General features: G+C 32.2%; 1 protein-coding gene across 1 annotated transcript in view; it reads right to left on the bottom strand.

Moving 5' to 3' along the window:
• Nucleotides 1-12471, bottom strand: part of LOC123662754 (protein kinase C and casein kinase substrate in neurons protein 1-like) — a 59438-nt gene that overhangs the window by 37403 nt on the left and 9564 nt on the right. The window contains exon 3 of the mRNA XM_045597553.1: nt 8375-8523. Coding sequence (XP_045453509.1) covers nt 8375-8523 — 149 coding nt within the window. The remainder of the gene's footprint in view (nt 1-8374; nt 8524-12471) is intronic.

The following is a 12471-nucleotide window of genomic DNA, read 5'->3' as shown; positions in this document are numbered from 1 at the left end:
ACTAGCACAAAGATCGCGCGGCTCGTACGACTCGCGCGATGCGACCAAATTTACCTAAACTTGCAGAGCGTAAAATTGTGAAATGGCTCTTAAATAAAATTTTATAGACATGATTGACCTAATATTACTCTGTTTCAATTTAGACCACACCGATCTATTTGATTATGAATTGAAAATGAATGCAAGAAAAAAAAATCAGTAACATAATCTTGTGTGTACTATGTGACTATATAAAAATAACATCCTTTTATTTCGAATATAATCTCCTTTTATTTCGAATATAATCATAGATTATTGAGGAATTTATCTGTCTATCAAAAGATTAATTCAAAATAACTGACATTTGAATGTAGGCATGAGCAAAACAAATTAAAACGCCAAGTGTGTACATTTGTACAATGTGTACATTAAACGCAGCGTCGCATTCCGTCCGACTCGCCACAAATCGAAGTTACAAGTCAATTGCAAAGGTCATCTGATTGTTGTATCGCGTACACAACGGATTGTTATATTAATGCGTCTTTTTATCTCATTTAATTCGAAACATATCGTTATTAGATTATTTTATTTTACGAAAAATGTCGAATTAATTTCGAAAATTATCGATTAATATAAATTTTTATTTCGGAAAAAATATATCGATTAAAAAAAAAAAAAAACGTATTCTAATTTCGAATACCAACTTTTAAAATTTAAAACGCACTGTACATTTATATAAAAACATAGAATTTTTTTCTACAAATATCGATTATAACTTTACTGTAACTGCAGTTGAACAACCTGAAAACGTTTCACTGCTACTAATCTTTTTCTATTTAAGTGGCACTGCGGTTTAGGAAGACAATTTCCCTAACAAGAGTATAAATTCACGATCACGAACGTTATCTAACATTTTTGATGACAATTTGTACTTTAACATGCCTCAAAGTACGACCACAAAAACATACAACAAAAGAATTATATATAGAAGAAATTTTTTCCTTACTAGATTTTTTTCACAAATAATTTTTTCAGGAAGGGTAACCATTATGAGATGAATTTGCACAGACAGATAGATACTGGAATGTTCCATGGTATACCCGCTCGTCTAACTTCTAACGAGGCCATAATACTATTCAGACTCTATACTACTTTAGACGCCGCGTTGGCACAACGGTGTAACCATGGATTGTACCTGTTGCGTTGGTGGTTGCGGGTTCGATCCCCGTACATGACAAACATTTGTATTGGCCATACAGGTGTTTGCCTTGGTCTGGGTGTTTGTGCAGTTTTAGTGGGTCTCCCCACCGTGCCTCGGAGAGCACGTTAAGCCGTCAGTCTCGATTGTTATCATGTACACCTGATAGCGATCGTTACTCGTAGTAGGGAATATATCTGCCAACCCGCGTTGGAAAAGCGAGGTACATTAAGCTCTGATCCTTCTCTTACATGGGGAAAGAGGCTTTTGCCCAGTAGTGGGATATTACAGGCTGAAGCGACTACTTTAGTCAGAATAAATTTACGATGGGACTGGCAACCTGCTTGTATATAAAAGTCCCTAAATAAGATAAACAAAATTTAAAAAAAATGTTGTAGGTGATAGTATGAGACCCTTGGAAACTTCCACTATGAACTTTCATAACCTAGATAAATTTCTTTTAGTGTAAATTAAACTTGATTCTGATAATAAATTTAGTACTTTTTACGTAACTAAAGACAGGTTGGGTAATAAGTGAACACGTCCTTAGTATTTACCTCACGTGTATTGCGTCATATATTGACAAAACTTTATTACATTATTTATGTTATAACATTTGCGAAATAATCTGTAATTTGTAAATATTTATTCAACATTTATTATTTTTTCAAATATATCATGATTAACACAATTATTGGGGTACATTTAAACTTATAATATAACACACATATATACAACACAATATAAAAATTAAATAGCATATTTTTATATCAACGGAAGGTTACAAACATGATGTAACATGACATAACATTCAAACACGTTATCAAACACACTCAATCACTCTGAAAGGTCTTACTATACACACACATACACATACAGACACAAACGTATTACAAGTTTTAACTCAACGTCACAATGCAGCAAGAGATAGTAATTCTCAATACAAATTTTAAGATGTAATTCTTCGTTATTTTGTCTTATTGTTGTTATCTTAAGACACATACACCTCTAAAGTTTTTCTCTTTGCATCTTAACTCTAAAGGTTAGATGGTAGATTTTTTTTTTAATTTTTGTTGTAAAACTTCTTTACGTTCGCGTGACTTTGGGAGTAAGCTGGTGAATGCGTGACGAGAGCGTTAGATGAAAAGTGTGATCGGGCGAGGCGAACGGAAGTTGAGACGGAGATACAAGTTAAATAGAGCTAAAGAAGTTTTACTTCGTGTGATCTAAAGCACACTCGTTTTTATTTGTAAAAGGTATCTTTATTATATTTTCACAAGTATGTATTAATAAAAAATACTAATTACCTTACCTTGGATACCAAATCTAAAAATTTTAAATCTTATTAATTTAATTTCAAAAATCTAGCCAAACAGCATTACGTAAATCGAAGCATGTGAACATATTTCTTGGCACTGTTATTAGTTTCAGAAACTCTCAATTCGGTCATTCAGTTAATGGTTCTTAATTTGAAGCAGATTTTCGTGTTGACCCACATTTATTTTTATACAATTGATTTTCAATAAAATTATAACTTAAGTGCTTTTGAATCCCACATAAATGAATATTTTCCATTAATACAAAATGCAATATTTTTTTTATGCCTGATTGTGATGATTTCATTGTAATACAACTTAGCGAACAATTGTTAATGCGGTATGCACCTACATACTTAACGTAATGCAAATTAGAACACGACTTCAATATTAAACAAACAACGACGCATCCTCGCTTCCTTAATATTAATTGCATGGTAATATTAAGTATATACATATTACGTATTACATAAATAAACATCAAGAGAGTCTCAAGTGGAGTTTGTGACGAGAGAGTTTGTAATAATTGAATTAGTGCATGCATCTGTTTCAGGATCCACTAATTGTTAGTATTTATTTATACTATAAATAATAATAATAAATATGGTATCTGTCCACGGTCGACTCTTCCTAAGGTAAGTAACTAAATGTTTTTTAATTTAGCGTTTGTTTTTTTATCAATAAGAATGAATTAAACGAAAATTAAAGCTACAACTAAATAAAAATAAAAAACACATATGATGAAAAAGTTAAGAGAAAGTTAGTATAACAAACTTAGTGCACAAAACAACAATGACAACGTCACAGAGTAAAAGATTATATTAATTCTATATTAATACTGATAAAAAATATCTTGTTCCTTAAAAATAATTAGTTTCAATCTCGTATGGCTTGAAACATCTTAACCCTTACAAATCATACGTATAAACATTTTCTTTACAAATATACATAAACAAACGCGCTATGACACAAAATATCGACAAAAAATACGAATGAACGATAGATCATAATGAATGAATGAAATACTTAAAATTTAAAACCGAATCGAATTTAAATTGTCTTCGCCACAGCACGATGCGGTCCATGAACTTTGAAAATATAATAATAATTCGTTACATTATATGTATTTTACATGTGCACATATCGGATACAGTGATTATTACGGTCGTAAAACGAAGAAATTAACGACTTTTTGAACATCGCAGCACTGTCGCGTAAATACTTCAAGACGTAATATGTCATACCTCATTCAATTGAGAAAATGAAAGATATTTGATTGATTAATTCAGCGTTTAAAGTCCCACCGCGGTGCATAGGCGTCATTCTTCGTTTCGGAAAAGGTCGGAGTTTAATCCAAACTGCTCCACTGCGGATTGGCGAATACATTGCCTTCCATGAATAACGATCGCTATCAGGTGTCTATGATAACCGGGAGCGACGGCTTTACATTTATTCCGAGGCAAGGTAGGGGGACCCACTAGACTACACACCCAAAACTACAAATATTCAAGCCGAATGGGAATCGAACCCGCAACTGCCAACGCGCAGGCGTCTTCACGCATCACAGCACCAGAAGGTTTTTTATTAAATTAAAAGCTATTAATTCAACATTCTCTATATAGAAATATTCGAGGAGTAATAACAGTTGGTTTTGAGCTTCCCGAGTTTACCGCTCACGCATATCAAGGAAACGTACGTCAGTACTCATGTCACTCTGTGTCTGACAAGACACTGGAGGACTGGCTCAAGATATTGTTACATTCATTCCTCAGATCTAACATAATATATGACACACAATTGTTTATTTAAATAATAATAATAAACCACTTTATTGCAACTAAAGATAGTATACATAGCAAACCTTAATTCTAGACACATATAGTGCAATGGGCGATCTTATCACTAAATAGCGATCTCTTCCAGATTACCCAACAGAAAAAAGCTAGCAGTGTAACGGGCTTGCGCAATAGTAATAACGTTTAATCAAAATACATATATAAATTTCTACAAACATACATACATATATACACATGCAACTAAAAACTAGAAAAACTAGAAAAGCAACAGAATATATTTTTTTACATACTAAATAAGTAAATATTGCATTCGTTTCGTTTATATACTGTATATAAGGTATTTAATTTTTATAATTCACTATTTCTAAAACATTTTTTTATATATTTCCAACTGTCCAACCATCTAAAGAGTTTGCCTTTAATAAGTACCCATTCACGATTTTATGTACCTCATTATTTACTTTCATAATGTGTGTAAATAAAGTATTTACTATTCGAAGCAGCACGACATTAAAACACCTTTCATTAAAAATTAATCGATGTTTTAAAACGTAACGAAAACGATTTCTATTCAATTTAATATTCACAGTGCATTATAATTGTTTACTCTCTCGTCGAGCTTTAAATATTTACCTTTTACTTTCTTCCGTCGTGTAAGAAAAGAGTAGTTACGCGATCGGTTCGAGGAACGAAACGTTAATGGCTTTCGGAACACGTTATGTTACTGCATAATGTACATCGAAGTTACTGTGTTTGCTCTCACCGAAAAAAAAAAAAAATTAAATATACGATCACAATTCAGCCTGTAACATTCCTCATCCATTGGTTTGGGTTGTTTGGAAGAAATGGCTAAATATTAAGGCCGCTCATTGTACTTCACAGTCTGTAAATGTTTTTTGAAATGTGTTTATTGTTTAAAATGTAGTTGTGTGTACAATAAAGTATAAATAAATAAATAATAAGTAAATAAACATTCCCTGCTGGGCATAGGCTTATTTCTCTGTAGGAGACAGATCGGAGCTTAATCCATCACCCTACTCTACTGCAGGTTGATACATCGACAAGTAATTCAGCTTAGGTAATCGAAAACATAATTATTTAATAACGCCTTTTTGGAAATACTCGACAGATATCGACCAAATTTAAATGGAAATATATAACCAGCTTTCGACGAAAAAAAGTCATCGAAATCGGTGAACCCAGTAAAAAGTTATGTAGAACATACAGAAAAAAATAAAATTGAGTTGACAACCTCCATCTATGTTTAAAGTTCAGTAGAATTATCAATTTCGTAATATATCTACGCCCATGTCTGTCGACGTCGATTTTAATTTGTCAATAATATAGACAGCTAATTCATAATTTTATGTAACGCATAATTACAATATACTCGTATATAAGTTCTAAGAAACGATTGAATGTAATTACGCGATTTTATTTTATGTCAATTCCACTGTATATTAAAACTTCTGTCGAAATAGTTTCGGTGAGCAAGTTTTAGATACGAATTTATAATTTTCTTTACTTATTGCTCAAAAGACATTGAAAATAAGATACGGTCGGTATCTATAACGGTTATTTCAAAATAAAAGTAAGATATGGAAAAAAAAATTGTGAAAAAGAACTCATTTTTTTTTTGTTTTGTTGTAAGTTTAATAAAATATATTAATTTCCTTTACTTTTTGCCCAATAGACCTTAAACGAAGGACTCGGGTTATCTAAAGCGGTTATTTCAAAATCACATAACATAAAAATATAATTACTTAATTTTTTAACAGTTTCTTAAAAACTTTCATCATCCATACGAGTAAAAAATAAATAAATAAACACCTCACAATCAACGGCCCTCAATAGGATTTTTTCCTGTCCCTGGACACAGGAGACACACACAACATACGAGCACGAACGCCCAGACCACGACAAACATCACTATGGCCAATATAACTGTGTGTCATGTACCTAGTACTAGTCTTCTATACTAGTAATTAGTACTGGTACACCTTTGCACTAATAGTATATTAGTATGGGAAACAAAAATTAAGTTTTATATTAAGTATTTAATTAATTTTATCAAGAAAATTTTAAAAGCAGTTTGTTATATGTGAGATTTATCACATTATTCTAAATAAAGTCATTCATTAGTCATCTAAGTTATTGATACATTATGATATTATTCTCTAATATATAAAATTGTCGGTCACCAACCCGCCTGCCCAGCGTGATGACTATGGGCAAAACACATGAGTTCACGTTATTTTTGGCGTCAACTTGTGGAGGCCTATGTCCAGCAGTGGACTGTATAGGCTGTAATGATGATATAAAATTGTGTCGCGGTGTTTGTAGTTAAACTCCTCCGAAATGGCTTGACCGATTCTCGTGAAATTTTGTGTGCATAATGAGTAGGTCTGAGAATCGAACAACATCTATTTTTCATACCACTCAGTTATTAGGGGGGGTAGGGGGATTGAGGGGATTAATAAAATATTATGAAATTTTGTGTGCATATCGGGTAGGTCTGAGAATCGGCCAACATCTATTTTTCATATAACTAAGTTATAAGGGGGAAGGGGGGGGGGAGGGAATTAAAGGTGTTAATAACATATATGGAAAAAGGGTCAGCTAGTAAAACGATAAAAATAAAAATTATATATCACAGTTAATATAAAGCTGTAGAGTTTGTTGAACGTGCTAATCTCAGGAACTATTGGTTCGAATTAAAAATTATTTTTACGTTGGATAGTCCATACATTGATGAAGGTTATAAGGCCATCTAATTTTAGTTCGTTTTTTCCTCAAATAGAGGCGGGTGAAACCGCGCGCACATGCAGTTGTTTATATAATAAATATTTACTTCTTGTTACAGGTACATAATGAAAATATGATTTAATTTGACGTACTCAAAATACTGGTTGTGATGAAACTTCTGAAAGTTAACAAGGAGTGGTTGATTGATGAATGAAAGTCAATAAAATTGGGTTTTGTTATGTAAATCACAAGAAATGTAAGTAAACAATTTTCAAGGTATTTACATAAAAACTAGCTGTTACCTGCGGTTTCGCCCCCGTTCATTCGAGGAAAAAACATTATATAAAATTCTCGTGTCACAATGTTAGTTTCCGTACTACTCCGAAACGCCTGGACCGATTTTTATGAAATTTTGCGTGCGGGTTATTAGGTTAGAGAATAGGCCAACATCTATTTTTCCTACCCCTCAGTTAAAAAGTGGGGGGGGGGGAAATTAAGGGGGTTATAAACATATATGGCAAAACAAAGTTTGCGGGGTCAGCTAGTATTAGTATAGATTTTAATGTTTAAATGAAGACTATAAATTTAATTCCATACTTTGATTATTCGAAAATGTTTAAGCGCATAAATTTATATTTATATGGTGCGAGATACTTTGATGTTTTTAAGACAAGATTACAAGAGCGGGAAAGAAGGAAATTGTACTCGAGTCGAGGGTTTGTCGAGACACCATCAATGATTTGAATGACGGGATATAAGCATTTCTTTTGTTTTAAATTTTATCAAAAAAAATCTTGTACAAAAGATCTACTTAAAAAAAAAATATGTATAAAATGCAATCTAGATAGATGCGCGTCACTGATACCTAAACTAAGGATTAAAAAATATAAAATGATTATATAGGTATTTGAATTTTTTTTTAAATTGAAATTTGAATATATCAGCGTAGGTAATAGTATAATTTAAGATTCCCAAGAAAGCGTTTATGCTAGGTAGTACTGCTTTGTGGCGGCGCGCGCATGTCACCGCTTTGTAGACACGGTACAGTCGCTACACGGTGGATTAAACGCATAAAGACTTGTTTGCATAGTACGTGGACGTCTAATTTTTAAAGAATTTCTCGAAAATTAGGTTTCAAATAGGCCTTTGAGTCATTCACACGAGTTACTGAAGCCACGTTGAAAGAGTTGAAAATTAATGTGCATTTAATTGCTTGTAACGACAAAATTACGGCAATCTGAATTTTTATTAGTAGACATATCGGAGTACTGCTAAGAGTAATTTTGGAACTTATTTTGTTTATGCCTTATATAAGTGATTCTATTGATAATTTCACTGACCTTATGATAAGTATCCTTTTGCCAGTTCTTTATCTGAGCTATGACGTCATTGACGAGGCGATCGCGTACACTTAAATGTAGATCGGATAGCCGTTCTGCTTCAACCATGCCGCCTTTCCATGCCGCTTCCATTGTTCCATACTCTGGGCCTAAAGAAAGAACATAACCATTAAATTTTCTAAATATAACAATTAACATTTTATAAATGTATAAATTAAAAAGTAGAAAGCGAAAGAGACGGAATATGAATAAAGATAGTAATCAAAAGTGTTCAAACAACCTTGACATGTAATTAGTCTTGATTCAAGCAAGTCCGTGACATTATGACCTAAACTCGCAACCCTCTGATGGATAAACCAATAATACCTTTACGAGCTGATAGAGCTAACTGTGGCCTATAAACTAATTGAATTAAAATTATCAGACACATAGTTACACATACACACAGCAGCTATTAGATATTGTTCGTATTTACCAAAACTACCGAAGTGTTCATGCGTATGTACAGTTTTAATAACGTACATACATAACACACATACATAGTCATGACTATACTCGTACACACTCATTTTTGTTGGCGTAAACTAATTAAATCTCTCCGACATTAAATTGAATTCTAATCGTTCTAACTTAATTATCCCAGCATTTCATCGACAGAACACTCTTTAAGATGTTTTCGATTTCAAGTTAAAGTGATTAAGGTTTAGATTGCCGTTGTCGTCGGTTAATTTCTATGAATAAATTACGATTCAGCGCGAGACTTGAGTTGCTCCCTAGTTGCGAACTTATTTAATTTTGTACGGCAAAATATTTGTGGTTAAATTTTCGTTTATCGGATAAAGATGTTAAAATATTTGTTACAATAATATTTTATATATTTTTTATAATGCAAATATATTACGAATCGTTCCTAATAGGTGAAAAAGACATGATTTACGTTTAAGTATTTTAAAGTTTTTTAACACACAAGAGCAACGTCATTTAAAGATATTTTAACAAAACAGCATAATTTGCTACATTTAGATTACAAACCGACCACATCGTGATAATTGTAAAGTATAAACATATATACTGTCTGTAATTACATAGGTTAAGTAAATACATAGTCATTCTTTAAAATTTCATCACGCACTGATTACCTTTATATGAATAATTGTATCCAGAGAATGTTAATTAAGAAAGTGAAGATAAAATGATGATTAATAGCAAGAAGTTTTGCGACTTTTCAAATTAATACAATACATTAATTTGTACATCATTGTCATGCATATTTTCTATTTATATCAACAGAAAACATGTACCTTATTCTAACTATATGATAATTACGTGAAAATTTTCGACCGTTTACCATTTCTCAAAGTTACACTATATCCAGTGCACTGCTGAACGTAGCCCACTCCAAGTTCATGCCAAACAATCAACCGTTTTCCGTAATCCTCATCCAGCCACCACAGGCAATCTTACGTACATCGTCGGTCAAGACAGACCACGATTTTCTCAAATTTATATAAAAGTAATTTATATATAACAATAAAATAGAAGCTTTTGAGTTTTTATATTAAAATACCTCCTAATTTATATATATATATATATAGATATATATATATATATATATATATATATATATATATATATATATATATATATATTATGAAATTAAGTATTTTTTCTTTTCCTGAAGTCACTTTGAATATTCTTTATCACTCAGTTGCATTTACATGACCAATTTAACGAATGATTAATATTGTTATTAAAAATTAATCATTAAAAATATGGCTAGGACAAACTTTTGCCAAACTACTCTCTTATGCCAAAACTATTTTAATCGACATGTGCAAACAGGTTGACATGACCCACTAAATAACTTCCCAGTTACATAACAATTATTCATCATCAATCGGCAATAAGTCGCAAAAACTGGTCCCTAACCAGCCGTTGCAGGTTTTATAACTTTCCCTTCATATCGCTCGCTTGACGTAAGGTGCTGTAACGAATCGTTGCATACGAGTACGATGAGAATTAGCACGTTATTAACTTCGCTTTTTGCATATCATCATTTATACTAATATACTGTGTTTGTCTGCTGCATTTTTGAAGTAAAACTTCTTTACGAACACTTGACTTGGGAAGCTGGTGAATGCGTGACGAAATCGTTACGAAAAGTGTGATCGGACGAGGCGAACGGAAGTTGAGAGGGAGATATAAGTTAGATGGAGCTAAAGAAGTTTTACTTCAGTCGTGTGGTCTAAAAAACACTTCTTTTTTTGTTTGTCTTTTCCTGGTTTTAAATGGCTTTTAAGGGTGAAAGAACACAAATAATTAAGTCCTCTTCACGTGGGGTATATGAAAGGCCTTTGTATGTAATGATTTGTGTGGTCAAGACTGTATCTACAAATAAAGCAAAATATAGGGAATATTATTTAATTTATTCTAAAAGCCTTAACTCTGAATACAACAAAAATGATATCCATATTTCTTTTATGTTTGGTATTTTATGTATTTCTAGTTACATTATACTTGTTGTACAAAAGTATATTTCTTTCATTTATAAACTTAATGATTATAAAATCCAAATATACATGTCTACACCAAAAGAAAATATTTTTTTTTTGCCATATCGCGTCCACCAAACCTACTTGAAAAATAACAGTGACGTTCCCTAAATAAAAAATAAACTAATAAGGTTTTGTAGAAGAAAATGAAATTGATATCCTAAAATAAAAAAAATGATCTTTTTTTTCTTAATCAGTTTGTTTTGTTTTGAGTCGATATTGTGGCTACATTAAAACCTTCGCAGTGTTACCCTAATTTATTCGAATTTAAACGTGTACACATGTAATCAGTGTACCTACTAGTGATCCTTAAATTAAAAAAAAATCTAATCGATTTGATCATCTACGTCGTACTGTAGTGTTACTAACACTTAAATTTACTTTCGATTTTCAATAATGCATGTAATAAAACATTCTTTCGGCACGTCCAACCCGAACTGAATCGTATTGAATCGGCGCGTGAGCAGCATCGCAACCGAACTCCCAAATAACTTTCCATTTCGTTTTTAATGATTCAATCGTTCCTCGATCGTTTGTGCAATGAAAATTTACGATGGAAAATATATGTAGGTGTTGAATTTAAATGATCTGTTAATATTATTACATAATTATGTTCGATTCTTGTTCTGAGAAATTTCGCTAGTTTAACATGACCAAATTTTGGGTGCTGCATTTTTGCCGGAAGTTCTATTTAGGAGATGTGTGATTTCTTCATAATTCATTACAGACACGGTTTAAAACGCTGGTCAAGGGAAAAATTCGTGTTTATATGCCAGAAGAATAGCGTTTTTGATAGGAAATTATTGATGTCAAAAACAATGATATTGTTGTATCTTAGTTTGCCTTTTCTTTTTACTGTTCTCTTTGTGATCGCTAGCCTTATTATTGTATTCTTTCAATAAATAAATTAAATTGTAGAGTCTGTTTGTAACATTAACATAACCGCCTTTTACTAAATGCTTATAGATGTATACACAGTAGATATACCAAAATATTTTTTTTTTTTTCAATTTTTGTCTGTCTATTGGTTCTGACTAATCTCAAATACGGCTCAACTGATTTTGACGGGACTTTCACTGGCAGATAGCTGAAGTAATAAAGAGTAACTTAGGCTACTTTTATTTTAGAAATTTATTTATTTTATAACTCTGCGAACTGACCAATAACTTTTTTGTTAATTTGCACGCGGATGAAGTCGCGGGTATAGCTAGTATAGAATATAATAAGTATTATATAACTTGAGTTTGGATTTTTTGACATGGACATTTTTTACTGATGGATTGACGTTGGTTCCCTGGGAAAGGGGACGGGCGCTTTTGTGGGACGCAACCTGCGCTGACAAACTTGCCCCGTCTCATGTCAGGGAAACAGCCTTAAAAGCGGGAGCCGCAGCGGAAAAAGCTGAAACGACTAAACGGCACAAATATTCGTCACTAATTCCAAATTACATCTTTGTGCCGTTTGCAGTCGAAACACTTGGACCTTGGAGTAGCAGTGCTAAAAAATTTTTAAATGAGATAACACCTCGCCTTATTGCCTCCACTG

This window comes from Melitaea cinxia, chromosome 19 (assembly GCF_905220565.1).
Source record: "Melitaea cinxia chromosome 19, ilMelCinx1.1, whole genome shotgun sequence".
Lineage (NCBI taxonomy): Eukaryota > Metazoa > Arthropoda > Insecta > Lepidoptera > Nymphalidae > Melitaea > Melitaea cinxia.
Note: the sequence above shows the minus strand (reverse complement) of the source record. Positions and strands in the feature narration are given on the sequence as shown.